The sequence below is a fragment of the Toxoplasma gondii genome, chromosome IX (assembly GCF_000006565.2).
Source record: "Toxoplasma gondii ME49 chromosome IX, whole genome shotgun sequence".
Lineage (NCBI taxonomy): Eukaryota > Apicomplexa > Conoidasida > Eucoccidiorida > Sarcocystidae > Toxoplasma > Toxoplasma gondii.
Window position 1 is genome coordinate 382,319 of NC_031477.1, and position 21,163 is coordinate 403,481.

Genomic DNA, 21,163 nt, shown 5'->3' on the forward strand with positions numbered 1-21,163 from the left:
CGAGCTGTCGGCCGTAGTTTCAGGCGGCGCAGACACCTCAGGTGCCTTCGTCCAGCGTTCTGTTCGCTGTCGTTTGCAGTCACGCGGTTTCCTGAAAAGCGTGGATAGCGAAGTGCGGCGGTTTTTGAAAGTTTCCTCGACGCCAGGCGTCCCCAGGAATCCCTCTTTCGCCGCAGGCGTACTTCAAAAAACGGTGTCGAGCACTCGCGCGTTTTACAGTTGAAAAGTCGAGACCTGTGAGCGAGGGACTCTGAAGAGGCAGCCGCCGTTGGCGAGGCTCCTCCTTTGGTGAACTCGTGAGGCGTGCAGGTTTCCTCACGGAGCGGGCGCAATGCAGGCGTGGATATCTCCAGTTCTGTATAGTGCGGCAATTACGAAGACATCACGCTCTCGCGTTTCGACACACTTCAAAAGACGATCTCAGCAAGGTCTTTTCTCCCGCTTCTGGAATAAACACAGCAAGTTGTTTCTGAATAGAACTTTAGCTATTCCGTGGGGGAGACGACAACGCAGCTCTCATAGGACGCAGGGCTTCTCTCAGTCCATAGGAGCAGCCAGCCATACACATATTTACTTATATTTACTTATATATATTTATATATATATTTATATGTGGGTGTCAAGCATCTCTACACTGAGAAACGTCCGAATTGTATTTCCGTCGGCAGAGTACCCATGTCCGGGAGCGCTGCGAGACGGCGCTGCCGACGTATTGTCGCGTGGAGACCTTGAAAGACACGAAGCCAGTGCCGTAGTGAGGTCGTTTTTTACTTCGCGTTTCTGCCGAATTTTTTCCTCGTGACCCGCTAGTTTCTGGAGTAGGAATCACACTTTTTCTTACGCAGGTTTTGGGGAATGGCGAAATCCAGCGGTTTTGTCCACGGCGCCGCCTCGCCTGTGTGTGTGTGTGCTCGCACGCGCCAAGCAGCCGCGCCGACGCCCCCACTCATGCCGTCGTCGCACACGATTTACATCTGTCTGCCAAGTCACCTCGTCTCCTTGAATCGAAGAGGAAACGCGAGAACGGTTCTGCAGGGTCGGTCTGTGGCTGTCGACCGCTGAAGCATCGCGAGATGTTGCCGGTAGAAGTTCGAGAACACGAGCGCAGAAGAAGAGGGGGGTGAGCACAGTCAGTCTGGGAGTGTGCAGGGCGACAGCTACACTGTTTCGCAAGCAGAAAAGCTGCTGTTGGCGTTTCTGCTTTTCTCACGCGACTGAGTGCTTGAAGGAGAGCAAGTCTGGTCGAAAAAACCGCTTGTCCTAACCTTCTCGTTCGTCCACGGGGTCATGTATCCCGCACCGTGCCTCCTCCGACATGAATCTTGAGCCAAGCGTCGCGGCAAGAACAAAAACCGGTCGGTGTTTCTGCGTCCACTGCGGGTTTAAAGTCCTGGCGTCCCCGTCCCTCACGCTTTTCCCCGACTCTCTGCTTCTCGGCGCTGTTGCCTTGCTGCTTTTCCTTCTTTTCCGCTGGCAACCGCGTGGTGCAGCGCCGGCCCTGTTTTCCCAGGCTTCCTTCCGAGAGCCTGCTGTGCTTCTGCACCCTCTCCGTCGCGTCTGCGAACTTCGTCTCTGCTGTCTGCCTTCTCTTTCCTCGAAAGGCAGTCTCTGAATCCTTTCGCTGGACACCAACCTTTTTCGCATCGGTTCGCGCGCGCGCGGCGGCCGAGTGTGTGCCTCCCTCGATTTTTACGCGTGTCAGTTGCTCTCCGAAAGCGAAAAGTCCCAGCAGCCGGCGGGTGCGGGTGTGTACGGTTGGTCTGGCGGCGTTCCGCGGCCTCCCGGCGAGGACGATGACGTAAGAGTCGTCTTCAGGTTATAGAATGTCGGAAAGCGGGGGTCTGCCCCGTCCTTTTTCCCCGCGTCCTCCTGCGTCAACCCCAGAGAACAGAAACAACGCAACTGTGGCGTTTTTCCGCCCGCTGTGTTCCCCTCGAGTCCAGCCAGCGCGCTGGTGAGAAGAAGCCTTCCCGCCGCGCTCGCGCTGGAAGAGAGAAGCAGAACGGACCGCGGCGGACCCTCATGGCGGACAGCAAGGACGCCTTTGAACGCGGCAGAGGAACACTGCTCGCAGCAGTTCCCTCTGCCGAAGATGCAAGTGCGACAGAAGAGAGCTCCGGAAAAGCCGCGGAGTCCGACCCCCCCCGAAGGACTCCGGCCTCTTCAGAGACGTCTACCACACCGAGTCGTGAAGTCTCTTCCGCGTCGCCAACTCCTGTTCGAGTCCGAGAAGCAGAGACAGACCAGCAGGAGAGACAGACGCAGAAAGGAGGAGACGCGGAACACCACAGGCAGGAAGGCCGTTGGACGCGCGACGCGGAGACTGGCGCCCCGGACGGCGCCTGCAGAGCTGCTGCTCCGCCGGAAAGCGCGGATCACCGAGAAAGGACGGCTCCGCAGAATGAGGCGTTCAGTGTGGAGGAACTCGCCAGGAGCGTGACTCTGCGGGAGAGAGAAGTCAACGAGAGAGACGGTCCAGGAGGAGGATGGGTGTCGCGCTGCTCTGGCCTGGACAGCCCAGCAATCAAAGGCGAGGACAGAGAGAACTCGAGAGCGGAGACGCCTTCGGAGGAGACCGACGGACCGCTGCAGAGAGGCGGCTCGCGGAAACTCGCAAGAGAGATGGCGGCGGCCAAGCAGGTCTCCAGCAGACACCGTGTGGGCGACCTGGAGGACGACGACGACGCTCCCGACGTCTTCATGCCAGCTACTTCGTCTGTACGTTCAGAGAGGAGAAAGGTTGCAGAAAGAGACACTCGCGAGTTTCTGTCTGCGCGGGGTCGCAAGTTTGCCTGTTTCGACGCGCGACCTCCGGTTCCGCCGCTTCTTCTTCCCAGCTACCGATGGTTTTTCGTTCAGACTATGTCCGTCGCCATAGGTGTGTCTGTTTAGGAACGTCTCATTTGCATCTTGGGTGACCTTCGTTCCTCTGTCGTTTTCCTTCCTCCGTCCACTTCAGTCGAGGAGGAGGGGCGGCCGCAGATGTCCTGTCATGCATGCGATTCTTCTTCCTCTGTCCGTACATCCTGGCGACGCGCCTCTCCACAGGAGAGAGCGAAGGGAAGATCATCTGAGTCGGCGCGTTTCTCGCTGCTCATGCCCCTGTGATCGTGATCCACGGATGGCGCTTAGAACGTCAAGGAGAAGCGGCGAGGAGAGAACGAGACGTTCCTCATCTCTCGCGCTTCTTCTATCTTGATCCTCTGTTCTCCAGTGCTCGCACATCTTTCGCGCACTGCCTCGTTCTTCCTCCTTTCACAGCCTGCTGGTTTTCCAGTTTCGCGCTGCAAGTAGAGACTGTGTCTGTACAGTGGTCAGCGATCCAGAACCAGATTTCTGCTCCGGAGTAGATGGAGATCTTGTTGAGCCTGCGATACTGGATACATGATTCCAGTTAGGGGATGCAGACGACCCCATACTTCACATGCGTCCTTCGCACTACACTCCACTGGACGCGCGTCCTGTTGCATGCAGGTCGCTCGTCGCCGCCAAGGCTGGCCTTCGCGTCTTTCGCTGCAAGAAAAACTGCGGTGTCTCTTAGCAGCTGCGGGAGGGAGGTTTCGACAGGGTCTCTCCTTCACAGGTTCGTGTGCTCGGGAGTGAAGAGCCGCGTCCAGAGTGACTGTGCAGAAACGGAGGACTTCGGGACCTCGTCGGACGCCCGCCGAAAGCTTCAGACGTCTGCAGCTCTCTCTCGCCCACAGGAGAGACGGTTAAGGAACGCGCATCTGCAGACGCAGCGCCGCACCCACCATCCTGTTGTCGGATCCCCCCCGCATGTGTCTGCACCCTGTCGTGTAATTGTCACCGTGTGTACGTGGAGACTGTCTCTATGCAGCTGTGTTTTTGCGAGACCTGCGTAGCTCACACTGAAAAAGACATGAGGCCTTTCCTTCCACACGGTCCCCCTGTATGGCGTAACGCAGCATCAGGTTCGCTCTGATGTCCCAGGCGATTTGAAAGGCGCGGGAGCACCCATACTTTGCCTCCGCCTGTGTGGTGACCTGCAGAGCCGCGTCTGGCGCCGTCGGGAGGCGGGGAAGACGCAGGTACGCAGCGCGAGAAACGCCCTGCGCATGCGTCCTCGCCTTCGGTGCTGAGCCGCGAGACAATCGCGAAGACAAAGGAGGAGAAGGAGGAGACGCGCCGCCGCAGAGTCGACGAGACCAGTTTGGGGAGGAAGGCAGAGACGCCGAGTCCTACCGACAGGCCTGTCCAAAGCGCGTCGGGGAGACAGCTGATGTCGGCGAGTCCCGGGGCGCGACGACGAGGTGGAGCCGAAGAAGAAACGAGAGAGCAGTCCGTCTTGGGCGACGGAAATGATGGAGAAGGAGGAGCCGCTGGAGCTCGAGACAACAGCGAGAAGCAGGAGGCGGGTCGTCCTCGGGGTGCGTCTGCAGACGCCCTGGCTGTGCGGAGTGGCCATGAGGCATGTGAAGAAGACGCGTTCTTTTCTCTCGAGGACTGCTTCGACGAAGATCACAGCGTTTCCCTCTCCGCAGTCAGGAGGGATGCAGAGCGCCTCGCCAAGTACCAAGAAGCTCTGGAGTACGCGCCCGTGCACCCGGAAACGCGAACACGGAGCAGACAGTGGGAGCGAGGAAATGACGAGAAAGCAGAGAAAAAAACTCGCAACGGCGCACAGAGAAAGACAGATCTCCGCGCATCCAAAGGCTACTCCTGTTTCTTCTGAGCACACACACTCAGCTGGTGTCCGTGTCTTCTGCAGAAGAAACGAGACATCTCCCTTCAGCAGAAAAGATGCTCTTGCCACTGCTTGCAAAACGTCGAAAGCCTTCTGGGGTCGCCTCACAGCTGGCTCGCACTTGCACGGACATGTTGTCAAGCTACCTGTCCACCAGCCTATCGATACATTTATTTCTGGACATGGTTATATATATATATATATATATGTTCATTTATACATATATAGATATAGATATATAGATATGCGTATGTATGAGTAAATGTGTATGGTGTCGTCAGTGTCCTGTGTGTTGTCCTTTCTGCCGGTGGCGTCTGTGTTCTTTTGACTCTCGAGAGTTGCATCGCCTGCCATGTTTCTTTCTGCACCATCTCTCTCGTCTTTTCTTTTTCTTTCCAGGAAAATTCTTGTCTATCCGCAAGGCGCGGGTGTAGGCGACGCGCGTTCGCCGCATGCAGCGTGTCTGCCGGAGCTGACGACTCTGGCAAATCTTCGTCGATATCAGGAGAGAAAAGAGTTGTCTTTCTCCAGTGACGAGTCTGCTTCTCTTCCCTCCCCGTCCTGCGAACTCCTCGCGGACGTCCAGAAGTCGAGGAAACAGTCACCTTCTTCTTTGTCTTCTCCTCCTGCTCCGTGTGCCTCGGATCCTCCGCCTTCCGCGCTCTGCTCTTCCGCCTCCGAGTCGCCACCAGTCTGTTCGGTGGAGACTGTCTCCGTCGCTGTCCCCTCGGAGACAGGGGTGTCTGCGGTGTGGGGTGCCGCGGAAGGGCGCGTGGAGGCCCTGCGGGGTCGGCTGGCGTCTCGTCTCGAGGACTTGCACAGGAAGAAAGTGCCTCTCTCGCATGCATTGGTGTTCTCCGAGGACCCTGTCCTCCGCCTGGCTCTGAGCTTGGCGTCGCTCGACATGCGAAACGTCCACGTCGTCGTGGTGAGTGCGCAGTTCTCGGTGTACAGACACCGTTTGAAGTCGCTTTGAAAACAGCATGAGAAGTTTGCGTGTGCAGGAAGAACAGCCCCAACACCGGCGCCTCTTTGGACCAAGTCGTTCTTGTCTCGCGGGGTGCGGCTTGTGCCTCACCCTCTCGTTTCTTCGATGCCTTTCTTGTGCAGTGTGGTGTTTCCCTCTTCTCTCTGAATCCTTTCGTCTGCAAGTTTCTTCCTAGTCCGCACGACTTTTTGCCTTCTCCCTTTTTGTTCTCTTCTCTCGCCTGGACCCCGCTTGCTCCGTTCTTTGTGTTCTTCCACTCAAATGGCTCTCGCTCCTTTCCTTCTTTCCTTCTTTCCTCTCTTTTAGGTGTGAAAAACGGTGTCCTTCCACTCTTTCTCCTGTGTCTCGACAGATCAATCCGGAAGCAGCGGAGCACGCGCAGCGGCTGGCGGCGACGTTCTCGGTGGACTCGCACATCGAAGTCTTTTCCGGTGTCGAGTCGCTCTTCGCGCATTGGGTTGCGCTGAAAGAAAAATGTTTCTCTTTCTACTTATCCACCTCAGACTTCCTCAAACAAGATTCCCCACGGAACACATCTCCGCAAGCTGGGCATTCGAATTCTCTCCCTTCTTCCTCTTCTTCGTCTTCTTCCTCTTCTTCGTCTTCTTCCTCTTCTTCCTCTTCTTTGTCTTCTTCCTCTTCTTCTCTCTCTGCTTCTTTCTCGCCTTCTGTCGGGCTGTCAGGCCGTAGCGGAGCTCGTCGCGAGGCCTTCCTGGGTGGATCTGGGGGGACAAGTTTCTCTCTGGAGGCTGCAGGCGAGGTGCCGAACGAGGAGGAAAGCGTACACACCGGGCGGTTCGACGAGAGACACGAGAAACAAGAAGTCTCCGGAGAGACGAAGGGCTCTCTGCTGCCTCACAGAGACGAGGAAAGTGCCGAGAAAGCCGCGGCAGAGAGATGGTGTGCCTGGGCTATGCGGCGGCTCGTCGAGGAATTCTGGGTGTACGTACACCTGCACAAGTACCGCGTTGTGATCATCGACGACGGCAGCCACGTAGGCCATCTGGCGTCAGCGAAAGGCGTGGATTTGCTCAGTTCCTTCGTCAAAAATAACTCTTGGTACGTGAAACGCAAACGTATTCGCTCGAATCTCTGGACCTTTGTGTCTCTTTGCCTTGGAGGCGTTCCCAGGAAAATTCGCATCTCCACGCTACGCAGACCGTTCACCTTAGTGGACAGAGAGTCGCAAGGGGAGGAAGTGCCGACCCAGCTGGCTTCTGCTGGTCGAGTCTGTTCTCGGAAACGTCTCTTGCTCTCTATCTCTGTGTGTGTGTGTCTCTCTCTCTCGACCTCATTCTTGTTCCCTCACTTGCTTGGTCGTGCGTTTGTTCTCTCTTTCGATCTCTCTGTTGATCTGCTTGTTCGCTCCTGTGTTCTCCCCGTTGTCCTCTCTCTTGTCCTCTCTGTTGACCTCTCTGTTGACCTCTCTCTTGTCCTCTCTGTTGACCTCTCTCTTGTCCTCTCTCTTGTCCTCTCTGTTGTCCTCTCTGTTGACCTCTCTGTTGACCTCCTTCTCTTCCTCTACATACAGTTGCTCTGCGCTGTGTCAGCTGGCGACTGTCTCTGCGGCGACCCTCTGGTCCCGGCTTCTTCTCAGTCTCCTTTCGACGGACGGCCTGTCCTTCCTGTGTCTCTTTCAGAGATCTGATTCCTTTTTCTTCTTCACCTCTCCACCTTTTTTCCCCACGGCTTTTCCTGCTTGCCCATGTCTGTGTCTCTCCTTTGTCGCCGCCTCTCGAGCTCGTCTCTGTTCTTCCGCTCTCCCTTTTGGGGAAGGAGTGGGGACGCGGCCTTCGCTGTCGAAATCCTCTGTGTTGAGCGTCGACTACTCTCGGTCTCTCTCTCTGCGTTCAGTCCGTCGTGTACGGCCATTCTCCCGCGTCGCGTGCGAACCTGGGTGACTCTGTCGAGTTTTCCGCCGCCTCACCTGCTTCTCTCTGCGGCGACTCCTGTCTCCTGCGCCCCTGCGCGCGCAGCCAGTCCGGCATGCCGGGCGTCTCCAGAATCCGCGACGGAGACGCCTGCGGTCGACGCGCGTTCCCGTCACGAGGCGAGCAAGTCGTGGACTAAGCGGAAGGCCGCGGAGAGGTCTAGGAAGGAGGAAACGCCCGTCGTCGCCTCGGTGTCTTCCTCTACGAGGAGCGGCTTGGCTGCTCACGCTGCGCTGTTTTTTTCGCCGCAACGCAGACTTCTCTTCTCACCTCTTCTCTCGGCTGAGGTTCTGTCGCTCTCCAACACATGGGGCGTTTCCGAAAGCCTTCGCCTGCGACATGCAGTGGGGCGTAGGGTGCTGCGAAAGCAAACGAAGGAAGCAACGGACAGGGAAGAGTCCGTCGACGCAAGGAGAAGCTGCGAAGGTGGAGAGCCTCGTGTCCTCGAGAAGTCGGAGCAAGGTGAACTCGCTGAACTCGCACTGCGCGCGTCGCCTCGCACCTCCTTTCTCTCTCCGACTTCGGCTGCGGATCCGCGAGGCGCAAGCGAAACTGGTTTGCGCGGGCGACAGCGAAGGACCTTCGACAGGGGTGGCGAGAGAGAGAAGAGCGGAGACACATCCGGAGAAGAAGGCGAAGACCTCGTCTACCACGTAGAAGAAAATGGACAACTTGCTGGATTCCTTTTCACAACGCAGGTCATTCTTGATCAGGTGAAAAAACCTTTTCAACTGCTTCCTGCTGTGGGGAAAGAACGCGTTTTGGATCTCGACACAGATGTAGAGCCACAGATACAGAGACATATATATATATATATATATAAATATACAAATATATAGCCGTCGACGTGTGTGTGTGTACGTGCGTATGGCCATCGACAGAGAACCGTGAGCGTTTGTGCAGGAAAACGCGTTTTAAGGTTGAAGACCTCGAAGGTAGATTGCATGCACGTTGCTCTCTGAATTTTCAAGGAGGCGCGCGGGTCCTGTGTCCACAGGGCGTTTCCTTCGACTCTTTCCGGAACGCGGGAAGCCACCGGAGTGTCGTGGACGGTCGGTCGCCTGCTCTGCTTCTTCTCGACGAAGAAATTCCTCTCTCTGAAGGCGACTTGGTTTCCTTGCGCGTCCGCCGCGTTCTGTCTGCGGTACCTGCAAGTGAACATGGAGACGAAGGCGCCGCTCGGTCGGCCGCAGCGCAGATCGAGGCGACAGGGAGAGAATCAAGGGAGACAGCGGAGACAGCAGGAGCAAGACAGACCTCTGGCGATCTAGCAGGGGAAGAGGCAGATAACGCGGGAGGCAAGGAAGGGGAGGGATCCTCTGTCGAGAGAAACGAAGAAAGAGGGGAAAGCGTCGAGGCCGGAAAGCAGCCAGGTGCAGAGCGAGCATCCGAATCGCATTCTTCTCAGTCTCGTGTCGCAAGCCAACGCACTGCAGCTCCCTCCTCTTCTCTTAGTCTCTCTCCTTCTCCTTCTCTTTCTTCTTCTCCTTCTTTGTCGTCTCTTTCTTCTTCTTTCGGGGAGAGAAGAGATCTCCTTCGCCCGCTGCCGCGTATCCCTGCACCACCGGCGGCCTTCGCGTCTCTGCGCTTGTCGTACGAAGTATCAGGATTTGTGCTCCGAGGCTCGGAGTCTGTGTCGAGTTCTGCAGCTGGTCCTCCGGGACCTGCGGCTGCAGAGAGTTCGCTGCAGAGCTCGGGGCTCGTCGCTGAGGTCGACGAGCGTCTCCAGAGCAGCAGCGGGCAGGCGCGGGTCTTCTTCCGGGTGTCTGCGACTCTCAGGTGTCTCCACACAAAGCTGTCGGCTGCAGATGCGGCTCTCTCTGCCGCTGGCCAGTCCGGTGTCTTTCATGTCGCGCCAGAGGAGCTCACTCTCCCCGACGCCGCAGGGCGGTCCAGACGCGTCTCTGCGAGGCGCAGAGAAGGGGTCAGTGACCCGCTGCGATCTCCGTTTTCTCTTGCTTCGTCTGCCTTCGCCTCCGCGGGTGTCTCTTCGGCTTCTGCGCGGTCTACGGAGGCGGCAGGGGCAACAGCAAATGTGGGGAGAAGCGCTGGGAAGAGACGAAGGAGAGAGGAGCAGAGCGTTGGTCCTGCGGAGAGATGCCAGAATCAAAAGAGTGGAGTGAAGCAGCAGAAGAGCGGAGTGAAGCAGCAGAAGAGCGGAGAGAAGCAGCAGAAGAGCGGAGAGAAGCAAGAGAGTTTCGTGGCGGTTTCGCGGGGACAGGTTGCGGGCGCAAGAGAGAGAGGAGCGAAGGTGCATGCAAACGCGCGGGAGAGAATGCAGAGGGGTCGACGCGTGAGTGGCGAAGAGGGAGAAAAGACTTCTCGGAAGATCTGTCGAGTTGCGAAACGAAGATTTGTCTCAGGAGAGAAGAGAACAAAAGACGAGAGGGAAGCGAAGATGCGTCAAGAGAAGACTGGAAACTCTGTGGCAGCTGTGCAGAAGGCGAGTCGACGGACGAGTGAGCCGACGAGACGCCGCACCGCGTGTCGACGGTTTCTTCAGCTTTGAAGTCGAGAAAGGGTGAGCGCAGTCTTAGAAACGGAGGAAATTCCTCGTTTTCCGTTCGACGACATGCGGCTCATGAGGGGGGAGTTGTGTGGGCGTCTCGACAGAGGTGGAGAATGGCTTCAGATGGAAGGAAAGACGCTGGAAGTCGAGGAGGGAGGCGCGAGATGGGTCCGAGAAACGGCTGTAGAGAAGGGAGACACGGTGTGTACACCCCGGAGTGACGCGAAGTCAGGAGAGAGTGCGAGGACAGAGACGCATGTCTGCAGAAAGCAAGGGTGAGACTGAGACGAACGCAAGCAGAGCATTCAGGGCGTTGTTACAGTGGCCATATCGGTAGCTCGTCTGGACGTATACAGCAGAAACAGGTGGACGCTGTGAACAAAGGACGAACCGAAATGGGGTGAAAGAGAGGACGGCACACTGTGGCCTCTCGGCAGAGATGCAAATAACGCAGGGGAAGCTCCCGTGTCGAGGAGAGCGCCAAGGTAACCGGAGGGAGGAGAGAGAAATGCAGTGCAGAGATCCCAGAAAACAGTGTTGTTAAGAACTCACAACGAAGCAGAGAAGAGGAAGACTTTCGCGTCAGGGTAGAACCACTTGTTTTTTGCAAGACAACTCAACCGGGAAGTGTTTTGAAGAAAACAGGGCAACGAAAAAGAGTTCTCCGCTTCAAGTGGTGGTGTGAAGGCCCAGTTCTTTGTCATTTAGGAGAACGGAGACTGAGAAAACGCGCTTGTCCTTCTTCCCGATCTGTTTCCTCCTTTCGATTTCTCACCTTGTTCTTGTCGCCGCTCTTCCGCTGCCGCTGAAAGTCGTTTTGACGGAGCGTCTCTCCCGATCTCCGCTCTGAGCCTTTTCCTGGGGTTCGCTGTTCGCTACATAACCGCGAAACGTGTTAGCAGACTCAACGACGGCTCTCCGTTTGCGGCGGATGATCCGTTCGTAGGTTCTGCTTAAGATGAGCGTTTTCTACTTGGTTTTTCGTTCCTGGCGTGCTCTTTAGAGCTGTGTGTTCGTCCGCTTTCAATTGGGGTCCACTGTAGCTCTGCCGTGGCGTCTTTTGTTCGTTCGTTCCTTGTGTCGTTGTGCTTGTCGTCTTGGAGAGGAACGCCGCGTTGTCGCCTCGCTTGAGGTTTTTACGGACGTCACACAGTCCGAGTAGGACCGGTGAGACTCTGGAAGAGTCGAGTGTCACTCGAACACACTGCTCGTCGCGCAGCCAACGGACGCCACAATGAAGACCGAGAATCAACCTAGAGGCACAGATGTGCATAATTAACACTTGGATGGCTTGTCCGTACTTTGATTCCTCAGTTCAGGTGAAGAGGTCCTCTGTATACAAGTTGTACCGTTACGAAAAGTCGCTTGTTAAAGGCGCGCCCGACGCCAGCACTCAGCTTCAGTTAGTTCTACACTTCGCTCGCATCTGCGGCCAGCCCAGGAAAAGCGGTAGACAGACACGGGAAATGGAGCATGAAATGGTGAGGAAGGTGGCGGGGGGGAGAACCGAGAAAGAGCGAAGGGACGCGATTTTCAGGAGAGAAGGAACTCGATTAAAGAGAACCGTTTTCTGTCTGAAGGAAACACCTTTGTGAGGAGAGAACGCTCCCCGCATCATGGCACACGTGCAAGGCGATCGAAATTCTCAAGGGAGGACTCTCCTGTTCACATGTGACATGCACAACGTCTGTTGCTTCTGTTTCGAGGGGGATTTCCGCTAACTACGGCAAAGGTGAAAGTGGCCATCCTCGAGGCATCGGTTTTTCGGTGGATATGAGAGCAAGAATCACCGGATTTCAATCCGACTAACGGAGCCGTTTTTAACGGGTGTGCCCGAAGAATTACGGGGGAGTCGAATTTGTTTTTCCCAGTTTGGCCGCAGAAAACTGAGACGCAAGGTCTGGCTCTTTCGGCGGCACTGTACACTTCACCGATTCTTACCTGAATAGAGGCTAGCCCGCAAAAGTCTGTTTACGGCCAAGGAAAGCCACGAAACTACAAGCGGTCTGCGGAGTCTCGGATGTGCCCATACAGTTCGTTTACCATCGCTTCAAAGCAAAAACCCAGTCTTGTTGCTCAACAAGGGAAATCTGCACGAGCACTTGATACGAACGACTAGAGTTGGAAGCTCCCGACGTAGGAGAAATTGATTCGACTTGCAGTGCTGGACCGATCCTCGTATGGCAGCCACATGATGGGGTGTTGCTTAGGCATGCGTGAGGGACATAACGGAACCGGGAGAATCGCGCGAAGCCTTCAATCAGCAGAAAACGAGCCGCCTCGCCTTTGCCAACCTGTCTGCTTCTCCCTGTTTTTCACACTGGAGCAACGATCAAAAGCTCTTCTCGCTTTCCAGTGTTAACTTACAGAAGGCTTACTTGCCCAGGCACCGGTGTCGGTGGTAGGTAGACCGTCGTCTTTGTTTTTGTACATGCCAGTTTATTGGTTCTTCTCTCGTTTTTTTATCCCACAAACTGTCGCCATGCCAGCCGATGACTGAGAGGGGAACCTCCGGGAGCAAAGAACGCTCAGACATGCCTGCAGGCTTTTTGTTTCTTCCCCTGATGCGGTGTGTCTACTTTGCCTCCACGTAAGTTCTGATTAGAGGCGCCCGCGGATGTGTGTGTGTTCCTTTGTCGACACCGACGGTTTTGCCCGCAGAATCAGTACCGGAGCCTATATCGTACACAAGATCTCCTTGTGGGCCAGTCCGCACACTAAAAGACAGTGACTGTGTGTGGGAGACCTTCACGCGTTCCCAGTTTGGATCCCGTAGCAGGTTTCGCAAGCCGGACTGTGTTTACAGCGCCCGTAAGAATAACATCCTATTGGTCACGCATGTGTGTCATACTCGAGAGAAACGCAGTAGAGTGAAATCCGGATGTGGTTCGCGCTGCTCATAAGAGCATGCGGTAGCTCAACTGTTCCGCGTGGGTCTCTGTTAGTACTGCCACCGCGACTAAACTTTCGCAAACAACCGGACAATGCATTCAGTAGCTAAGGGAAGCCGGCGTTAGCCTTGCCGATGGCAGTGTTTTTCCGAGTGACGCTGCAAGTGTACGTTTCAAACAGCAGTAGTTCATCCCGGTATGTTTAGTGGAAAACTGCTCGTTTTTTTCAAGTCAGATCCTCGAAGAGTGGTCGACTCAACGTGTCTCTGAAACCTAGTGAGTGATAGCTAACAGTCTCAGTTGGCGGGAATCGGTTTTCAAGGGTCGGGTCGAGAGAACTCATTTTTCTGGCATTAGTGCCCCGAGAGTTATTTAGTTATTTACATCGATAGTTGTGTAGCTGTAAGTCGTTCTCTTACCTCGACTGTGTAGTTTTATCGGCTGCGAAAAAAATTCAGTATGAGGGCCGCATCGATAGGGTGGCGGGCGGTGTGTACGAAGAGGAAGGGTGTTCTGCTTTTCACCGCGGTTGTGTCTATCGTTGGAGAGATCAGTATCTCCAAAATACCCAGTGTCTCAGGCTGGGACCAGGAACAGGGTGTCAATCCCAATGGCGGATTCAACGGCAATGCTTATACGTACGCTCTGCCTGAGAATCGAGGTAACCGGCCTGCGTACGCGGTCAGTGCGCCGGAAGGTGACAGCAACGAATCATCTGACGAAGAATCCTTGAAGAACTCTAAGTTAGGTCCATATAAAAGACCTGCTAAGCATTTTTTCGACAGAATCCGCGGACGCGATTATTACAGACCTCTGCTTGACAGGGGAAGCCGCCTGGGACTTCGCGAGCACGGGAAAGGAGAGAGTCCACATCATGGCACCTTTCATAAAATCCCGGTGAACTGGGACTTGAACTTTGAACATTCTCCCGACGAAGCTTCGGAGGTTGAGTCCGCTGTGGACAGCCTCCTCCGTGAATACCGGGAAATGGGGAGACGCGAAGCAGAGCTCATAAGTCTGTCTCCCGGGGGACACGACAGGTCTAGCAGCCGCAGCAGTCTTGCTCGCCTCGCAATAACTGCAGGTCTGATATCCGCAATTGGAGGGGGAATGCTGCTTACTTTTCCTGTGGTAGCCAAGGCTCTTGCCGTCGCGGCCGCTGTCGGAGGAGTGGGATCAACTATGTGGGGAGTGAAGCAAGTCATGAGGGGCGGGAATTCCTCGAAATCGACTGAACCGCAGCCTGGTGGAGACATAAACTCTGAGTTTGCTGCAGAAGTATTTGCGACCGAGATAGAGAAGGCAAGACACTCTCTGGAAGGAGGACGTGAACAACAAAAATCATCGTCAAAATCCGACGGAACAAAGAGCACCCAGACTCAAAGACGCAGGCGGCACAGCCGCAGCCGGAAACATGTGAAACAAAAGGAGAATGAGGAACTGGATAAGCAGACTGCCTTCGGCACCTCACTTGATGACTGATTGATCGAGATACAACTCGGGAGGCCATTCCGTTCCTGAGAGTCGAGCTGGATCGTGTGATGTATATTATGCTGATGGATTCACTCGTAGCGTTCCCCGTCAACTTTTGAACAGATGTCGCCAGGGTGACTAGGAACCAACGCGGAAGTCAAACCCAACCATCGGATATTCGCCGAGACTATCAACCCTCAGAAGCAGAAGATACTGCAACCGTCTGGTCTGTTCAGAAGTGTGTTGAAACAACAAAATACCGTAAAACAATTGCCAGAAGCCGCACGTGATGTCCAAGACTGTTCGGCTTCAACCGTGCATCCTGATGTTCCGGCTGACCAAAACGGTACTCTTGTATCATCACCGTGTTTACTTTAGATGCACCAGTGCCCTCCTGGTCCAGAGCGTGTGTTCAGCCCCTCTACATGAAGAATCCCTTCTCTGGGAGACACTGAATGTGGCTTTCTGAATATAGCGTTATTCGACGTCTGGTACTGCTGGATGTCTTCTTGCTCAAGTAACTTGTGGGTGGAGCACAGTTTCGTGGTTGAGTAGAGCGAGCTGACAGACTGAATGTTTTTCACCGGAGGGCAGAGCGCGGAGACTTTGACAATCGTGAGCGACGTCGCGAGTAGAACAGAAATTGGAGAATCATTGGTAGCAGCCAGTGTGTTCAGTTCGTCTTGGACTTCCGTATACCAGGACGCAAAGCAATTCTTCCTACAATGCTCGTATGACTACTTTTTCCATTCGGGACGCCGGGGTAGTTTCGTGCTACGATAAAGGTTTGATGCCATCCTTTTCGAATGCTTAAACGACGCTGCGTACGAGCACGTCTGCTTTAATACATAGTCGGAAATCGTTTCCTCAGGAAGTGCATCAGAGATTCGAACTTTGATTCTCCGAGTAGTGAAAAGTCAACAGCTGACTTCTGTACGCATGGCACCCTTCTCGTGTCTGCGACTAACAAATGCATCGAGTTTGCCGACGGCGTTTTTCTGCAGTCGATGAAAGGTCTGGTGTTCACCAAAACTCTATCACCATATTCGTGCAGAGCGACCTTCGAGAGCCAGTCTTTGATTCTAGAGAAGGTTTGCATCTCTATCTTCGTTATCCAGTTTGAGCATATCACCTCGTTGAACACGAGGCGCTTCTGCGCACTATAATAGGGGTGGCTGGTACACAAGTTTAAACGTTAGCCAAGGAGGCATAAAGTTCTGGGGAATCGACCTCCGTCACAGGTAATCCTGTTCATAACTCTTTGCGATATGGATACCGGCAGGGAGCGAGCTGTTTAAAGCGTCAGTCAAGTACGTCTGAAAAAAAAAACTCTGCAAAATTCGGTAGTCGCTGACACGATGAGTGTGCCATGAGTGCGGGACTCCGCTGTTGACTCTTGTTGTCTCTTACAGGCAAATCAGCTTTGGTGGAGGAATTCCCGTGCATTGCTTTGATCATGCTTTTCTAGTGTGTGATGGACAATGCCTGTTATGATGAGTAAGCACAGAGCGCCTGTCGGCAAACACAAGCGGCCAGATGCGCCATTCCGCCTATCGAGTTGAGCTCCAAAAGTTTAGGAGACAGCCGAGCTGCTCAGAACTTTCAAGAAAAAAATTTAAACCAAAACAGGTTCATTTACATCAGTCCACAACAACGGACAGCCTGTTCTCGTTCCGCAAAGCCTTCGTTCTTAACGAAGTTCATTCTCCTCATGTCTTCCTTCGATGTGAAGACCGCAGTCAAGAAGAAAACCGTGTCGAAATGATTTTCCTGGTTGGCGTCATTCGGATTCTTCGCGCGTTTTGCTCTATCAAACAATCAAGTGGCTTTTCCGACAAAGGGAATACAAGTGAGACGGGAGAAGGGAACCAGCAAGGAGGAAGACAGCGGGAAAAACCAGGAACAAAGACATGAGAAACACGTTTTTTCTGCGCAAGCCCACTGTTTCAATCTCCATCTCCATGTTCCGGTTTGTAAAGCCTGTAGGAGGCAGCCATGCGGTAGGAACTGGTGAAGAAGATGAAGCAGGGCGACAGGGAGAAAGAGGAACAGCCGCAGCAATGATGAAGTGGCAGCGCAGTCTCTGAACTTCTAACTAGGAGGACACCCCGTATGCACGAATCAAGTTCTGTGGTTTTTTCCTCAAGTTTATCTCACACAGTCCTTTCCACCACTGCACGCCAAAAAGAAAGCTTTCTTTCAACCTCGATTGCCTCTGCTTCTCCTCTCTTCACTCTGTTTCCCCTCCCGCGTCTTTCCCCCACTTCCACTCGGTCTAATTTACACTCATTCTTCGTCCCTACATCCCAATTTCCTGGTACCACAGCTGGCTACATTCCAGCAAACAACTAGAACAAAGAATTGCGTAGTGCCGAAATATGCCAGCCGTCGTCTTGAGCAATCGCGTGCAACGACGCCACGTTCACGAAAAACAAACATTTTATTTGCATCGGGTCCATCCAAAACGGTGGAAAATACCCTCGTCGGCTATGACCAGGTTGCGCAGCATTAGTATCCACCCAAAAGGCACATTCAGCCCTTCGAAATGGCGGCTCTGACAGCAATCGTGCTTCGAGTGTGTGAGGCTTTGACGGCTGCTCAGCCATGGATAAAAGCGTGATTCATTTAAGTCACTAGAGCAGGAAACAATTTCTTCAAACTCTCTTTGAAAAACCTGTTGCGAGCAAAGCTCGACTGTGTCGCTCGCATATCCGACCATACGCGTTCTTTGAGCAACACTAGAAATATACGATTGCACAAGGCTTCTGACTGCTGCCAGACGCTTTGTCTCTCTGTGGAGTTGGATCCCGCTTGTTTCCGAGTACGAACCTGCTCGTGGTTTTCTGTGGTCCCCTTTTCTGGCAACCTCTCGGTACCCTGTTGTCGAACAAACGCTGCGTTCCACCCTTAGGCGCGGCTCCTAGCGTCAGTGTCAGGCTCAGGTGAAAGATCTCCTCCGGCGTTCGTGTTGCTGGCTGTTACGGTAATCAAACAGACCGGCAGGTGCTGTGGCGCGCCCCCTGTACGAAGACTAGTAGAGTGCTTTCGCGAAGCTGGGCAACTCCTGCGCAAGAGGTAGCGGGAATTACGCGGATAGTTTTTATTCGACTGAAGCGTCATGACAAAAGTAAACGGTATCTCCCTTTTGAAGTGGGTTTCGTTACCGATCTGCAACTTTGCCAGACATTTTGCCTGTCGCAGGGTCACTCCGTAGATCGGCCTGTGGTTGTTCCTTCGCGCGTTCTGCGTCCTTTCGCTTGAAAGCGGAAAACGCGGCGGAACCTGAGAGAGTGAGCAGCACTCCCGCAAGCGCTTGCGGACTCGCCTTTTCGCGTAGAACGATAAAACCTAGACATGTCTGCACGCAAGCTTTGACGTAACCCAGAATGTTGAAAGTGAGCGGGGAGGTAAGGCCCACGATCCAGAACGACGAGAGGGTCAGAAAGAGAGCTGCGACACCTGCCACGGCAACAGAAACAGAAAAGCAAGGCGCCAGGGACTGAAAAGAAGACAGCGACAAAAAGGCGAACTTCGGCCTTCAGACGAGCCGTGAGCACTACCGCAACACTGCTGAAAGATGCACAACGTCCCGCAGGAGGAAACAAGCCCCTTTTCACGTTTGAGGGTGCGTCTTGTGTAGCGAAATTCGCGAGTCGACGTGAGAGTTCTGGTGTCTACTCTCCTCACGCGTAACGACTCGAATGATCCCTCTGTTTCTTCCCGTTTCCTTTCCCCCTCCCAGTGCAGACAAAGGAAACTGCGTGCTGCACCTGCAGATGCCTTTGTGCAGATAGAGGTGTCTCTACCGTCCTTCGAAGTGTGCATCGAGTCTGTCAACAACCCTTCAACTCTGTCGCACCGTCCATGCAAGGCGCTCCTCTAGCGGCTTTTACGCGTTCTTTATCCAGCGCATGCGTGAGCGGGGCATGCTTTCTTTTCACTGCTTACCTGAAGCCACTATGAGTAGGAAAATCCAGAAAGGACTCTGGAAGAAGCCACGGTGTCCGTGTGCGACGAGAGCCTCCAGTGACCCGGCAACATCGGATCGCGCAGGCGACAAACTGCTCTCCGATGCACTGTTCAGTGCTGCCAATGACGGCAGCGCATGTTTGTTCTCCGCCTCTGAGAAAAAGAAGCGAGTGAGGTCGGCACATTCGCCCGTGACCCAGATGAGCGGGGGAAACAGAAACGCGGCGTTCACCATGTTGTAGAACATGACGGCGGCGTGGGCGCCGCCCAAGTTGTCGAGAGTCTTCCGGATGTGAACCGTGTACACAGCTTGAAACAAAGAAGAGACAGCGCCCGTGAACGCCCCCGCGAGGGACAGAGTGGAGGCGTCCAGAGACCCGACCAGAAAGCCTAGGCAGACGACACCGCAGGAGAGGGCAGCCTCGAGGGAAACGCGGATGTCGAGAATAAGCCTTTGCAGGACCATGTTGAAGAGGAGAGTGAGTGACCTCGCCACCTGGTAGGTCGATACCTGCACGTGTTTCAGGCAGGTGTTGGAGAAGCCGACCATGCAGACGAAGGCGAGGGAGAGCGGCAGCACTCGGTACAGAGTCCGCGCGTCTGCGGAGGTCGGAGGGAAGAAAGTCGAGAGACTCGCAGCCGCTGGACTTCTCAGAGAAGATGTGAGCGTGCGGCGGAGAAAGAGACTCGGCTGACGCGCGAGGCAGCGGGACGATGCCGGCGCTTCCGGCCTCGTCTCAGTCGCAGAACGACTTGCGCGCCCCACTGCAGACAGCAGCAGGTATGCGGCAACGCCCACGACTTCCTGTAGCCATGAGAGAGTCAAGGGAAAGGGAAACAAGTCCGAGAGAAGCCGGCGGTTCAGGAAAACGGTGGCGAGTGACGCGGCGGTGTAGACGACGCAAGCGCCGACGCACGTGAAAGTTTTCGGGGTGATCTGGGGGAAAAGCGGCGGCCAGAATCTCCAGGAAACGCGACTCGAACGCATGCTGGACGGACACTTTGCCTCCGACCGGCAGTTTGACGCCGCAGAAGCAGAAGACGAGACCCCCCCGTCTTCGCGAACTGAGACGTGGCGCCTCATCGCTGTCGCGACGATGAGTTAAAGGAAAGAGAAACCGGTACGAAAACCGGTGTGCAGGTCTCGAGGAAGACACTCTCTTCAAGCGAAACACTCTCGTTACACCACGACAGACTTCAGGTCACAGCCGTTCTTATTTAGATGCAAGGTACGCGGGTGCCCCGATGGCATACGCCCCCGGGATGTCAAGAAAAACTGCCTCAGAGTTGCAAACAGAGCAGACCTGACCAGAAAAGGGAAGGTGTGATGATGATGCTGCTTGAAAAAACACGAAAATGCGGAAAAAGAGTCGGTGTGTTGAGTCTGCGTCCAGTGTAAACTCTTTCCTAGCGCCGCTTCATCGCGCCTGCATTGGGAGAGAGTAGGAAAGCGTGGCGAACTGTGCCCTAAGAGAAAGACCTCAGGGATGGCAAGAAGACAAGAGGCTGCCGAATCCTTTTCGCAGTCTTGTTACCTCTGATTCCAGACGAGCTCACGCTCTTCGAAATTTTTTTCTCGACCTGTGAAACGCGTACTTGTGCTTCGTGCGTCGAGACCGACGCGACCCTGCCTTACCTCAGCCTACAGCTTCTCCAGGCGCATGCGCGTGCACATCTGGAAAGGGGTCGCCAGCGGCGCCTTCACTGCCACATTCGCCACGGAAAAGTCTCTTAAAATGAAACCATGAGGGAAGAGAAACTGTACGCTGCAGGCCTTGGAAACCTCTTCATCACTGAAGACACGACAAGCGGTTTTAACGATTACAACGCCGCCCTGTGCTACAGACGTGCGCCGTATTGAGTACTGGTGGCTCCTCGATTGTGGCCGCGTGAATATTGATGAAAGGGAAGCTCATAATGCCGTTTGGTTTGCAGAACCGAGAAAAGATGTTCTTTTCAGTTTGAGTAAAGAGCTGCCACAACAGGGAAGGAAACCACTGTCTTTCGACCCACAGATATAGCGAGGGACTTGATTACATCAGAAAAACGCTGCTGGCCATGGAACTGCATTTCGACAGCAAGACATAGTAAAACGTACTACCTCAGAGCATAAGAAACTTTCCTATGCATGCAGCTCGAATGTTTCTGTACGATGCACGCAGATCAGTTTCAAAGATCCTCATCATCCTGACACAAGGACGGCGGTTCCTTTACGGCGTGCAATACTTCAAGACTAGATTGGCCGATATAGACAACATGAAAGATAAATCAGATTCGCCATGAGGACAAGCTCCCTATACCCTGTACAACATGACGCTTCCTGATGAAGCAGTGCATTTGCAAAGCAACGTTAAGCGAACTGTTGGCATCGAATTTTGACTAAACTGCGTGACGATTCGTTCTCCAGAGCTTCGCTTCTACGTCGAGTTTTGAACCCCAGAAAAACCTAAGACTATCGCAGAGGAGTGTGTCACTGTGTCTTGAAGCAGTCCTGAAAACGAAACCAAACGTGCCAGCTCTGATTTAAATGTACTGCTTTGAAAATTCCCGCAGGAACAAGCACATGTCGGCGAGCGCCGGTCTTCGCCTGGGACCAACGACAGAACCCCTGCTCTCTCACGCGTGGTTGAACACGGCCAGAGTGAAATTGGACCATCCACAACGCAAATCGTTGCACTAGGGGATCTTCAAATGGAG

The 21,163-nt window shown here is 54.4% G+C and overlaps 3 protein-coding genes across 3 annotated transcripts; 2 read left to right on the forward strand and 1 right to left on the reverse strand.

Moving 5' to 3' along the window:
• The first annotated feature begins 906 nt into the window (after nucleotides 1-906).
• On the forward strand, nucleotides 907-11,352 carry TGME49_267750 (hypothetical protein). Its single transcript, XM_018781484.1, has 6 exons — nucleotides 907-2,718; nucleotides 3,475-3,583; nucleotides 4,011-4,548; nucleotides 5,105-5,633; nucleotides 6,046-6,752; nucleotides 7,548-11,352. The coding sequence occupies exons 1-6, from the start codon at nucleotides 2,023-2,025 to the stop codon at nucleotides 8,461-8,463; spliced, it is 3,495 nt and encodes a 1,164-aa protein (XP_018636217.1). The 5' UTR covers nucleotides 907-2,022; the 3' UTR covers nucleotides 8,464-11,352.
• A 1,764-nt stretch (nucleotides 11,353-13,116) lies between these two features.
• Nucleotides 13,117-16,087, forward strand: TGME49_267740 (hypothetical protein). Its single transcript, XM_002368801.2, has one exon. It carries the CDS (start codon nucleotides 13,484-13,486, stop codon nucleotides 14,504-14,506), a length of 1,023 nt encoding a protein of 340 aa, XP_002368842.1. The 5' UTR covers nucleotides 13,117-13,483; the 3' UTR covers nucleotides 14,507-16,087.
• On the reverse strand, nucleotides 13,142-20,067 carry TGME49_267730 (hypothetical protein). Its single transcript, XM_002368800.2, has 2 exons — nucleotides 18,446-20,067; nucleotides 13,142-17,956 (listed from the first exon to the last, which is right to left on the reverse strand). The coding sequence occupies exons 1-2, from the start codon at nucleotides 19,548-19,550 to the stop codon at nucleotides 17,658-17,660; spliced, it is 1,404 nt and encodes a 467-aa protein (XP_002368841.1). The 5' UTR covers nucleotides 19,551-20,067; the 3' UTR covers nucleotides 13,142-17,657.
• Nucleotides 20,068-21,163: the final 1,096 nt, after the last annotated feature.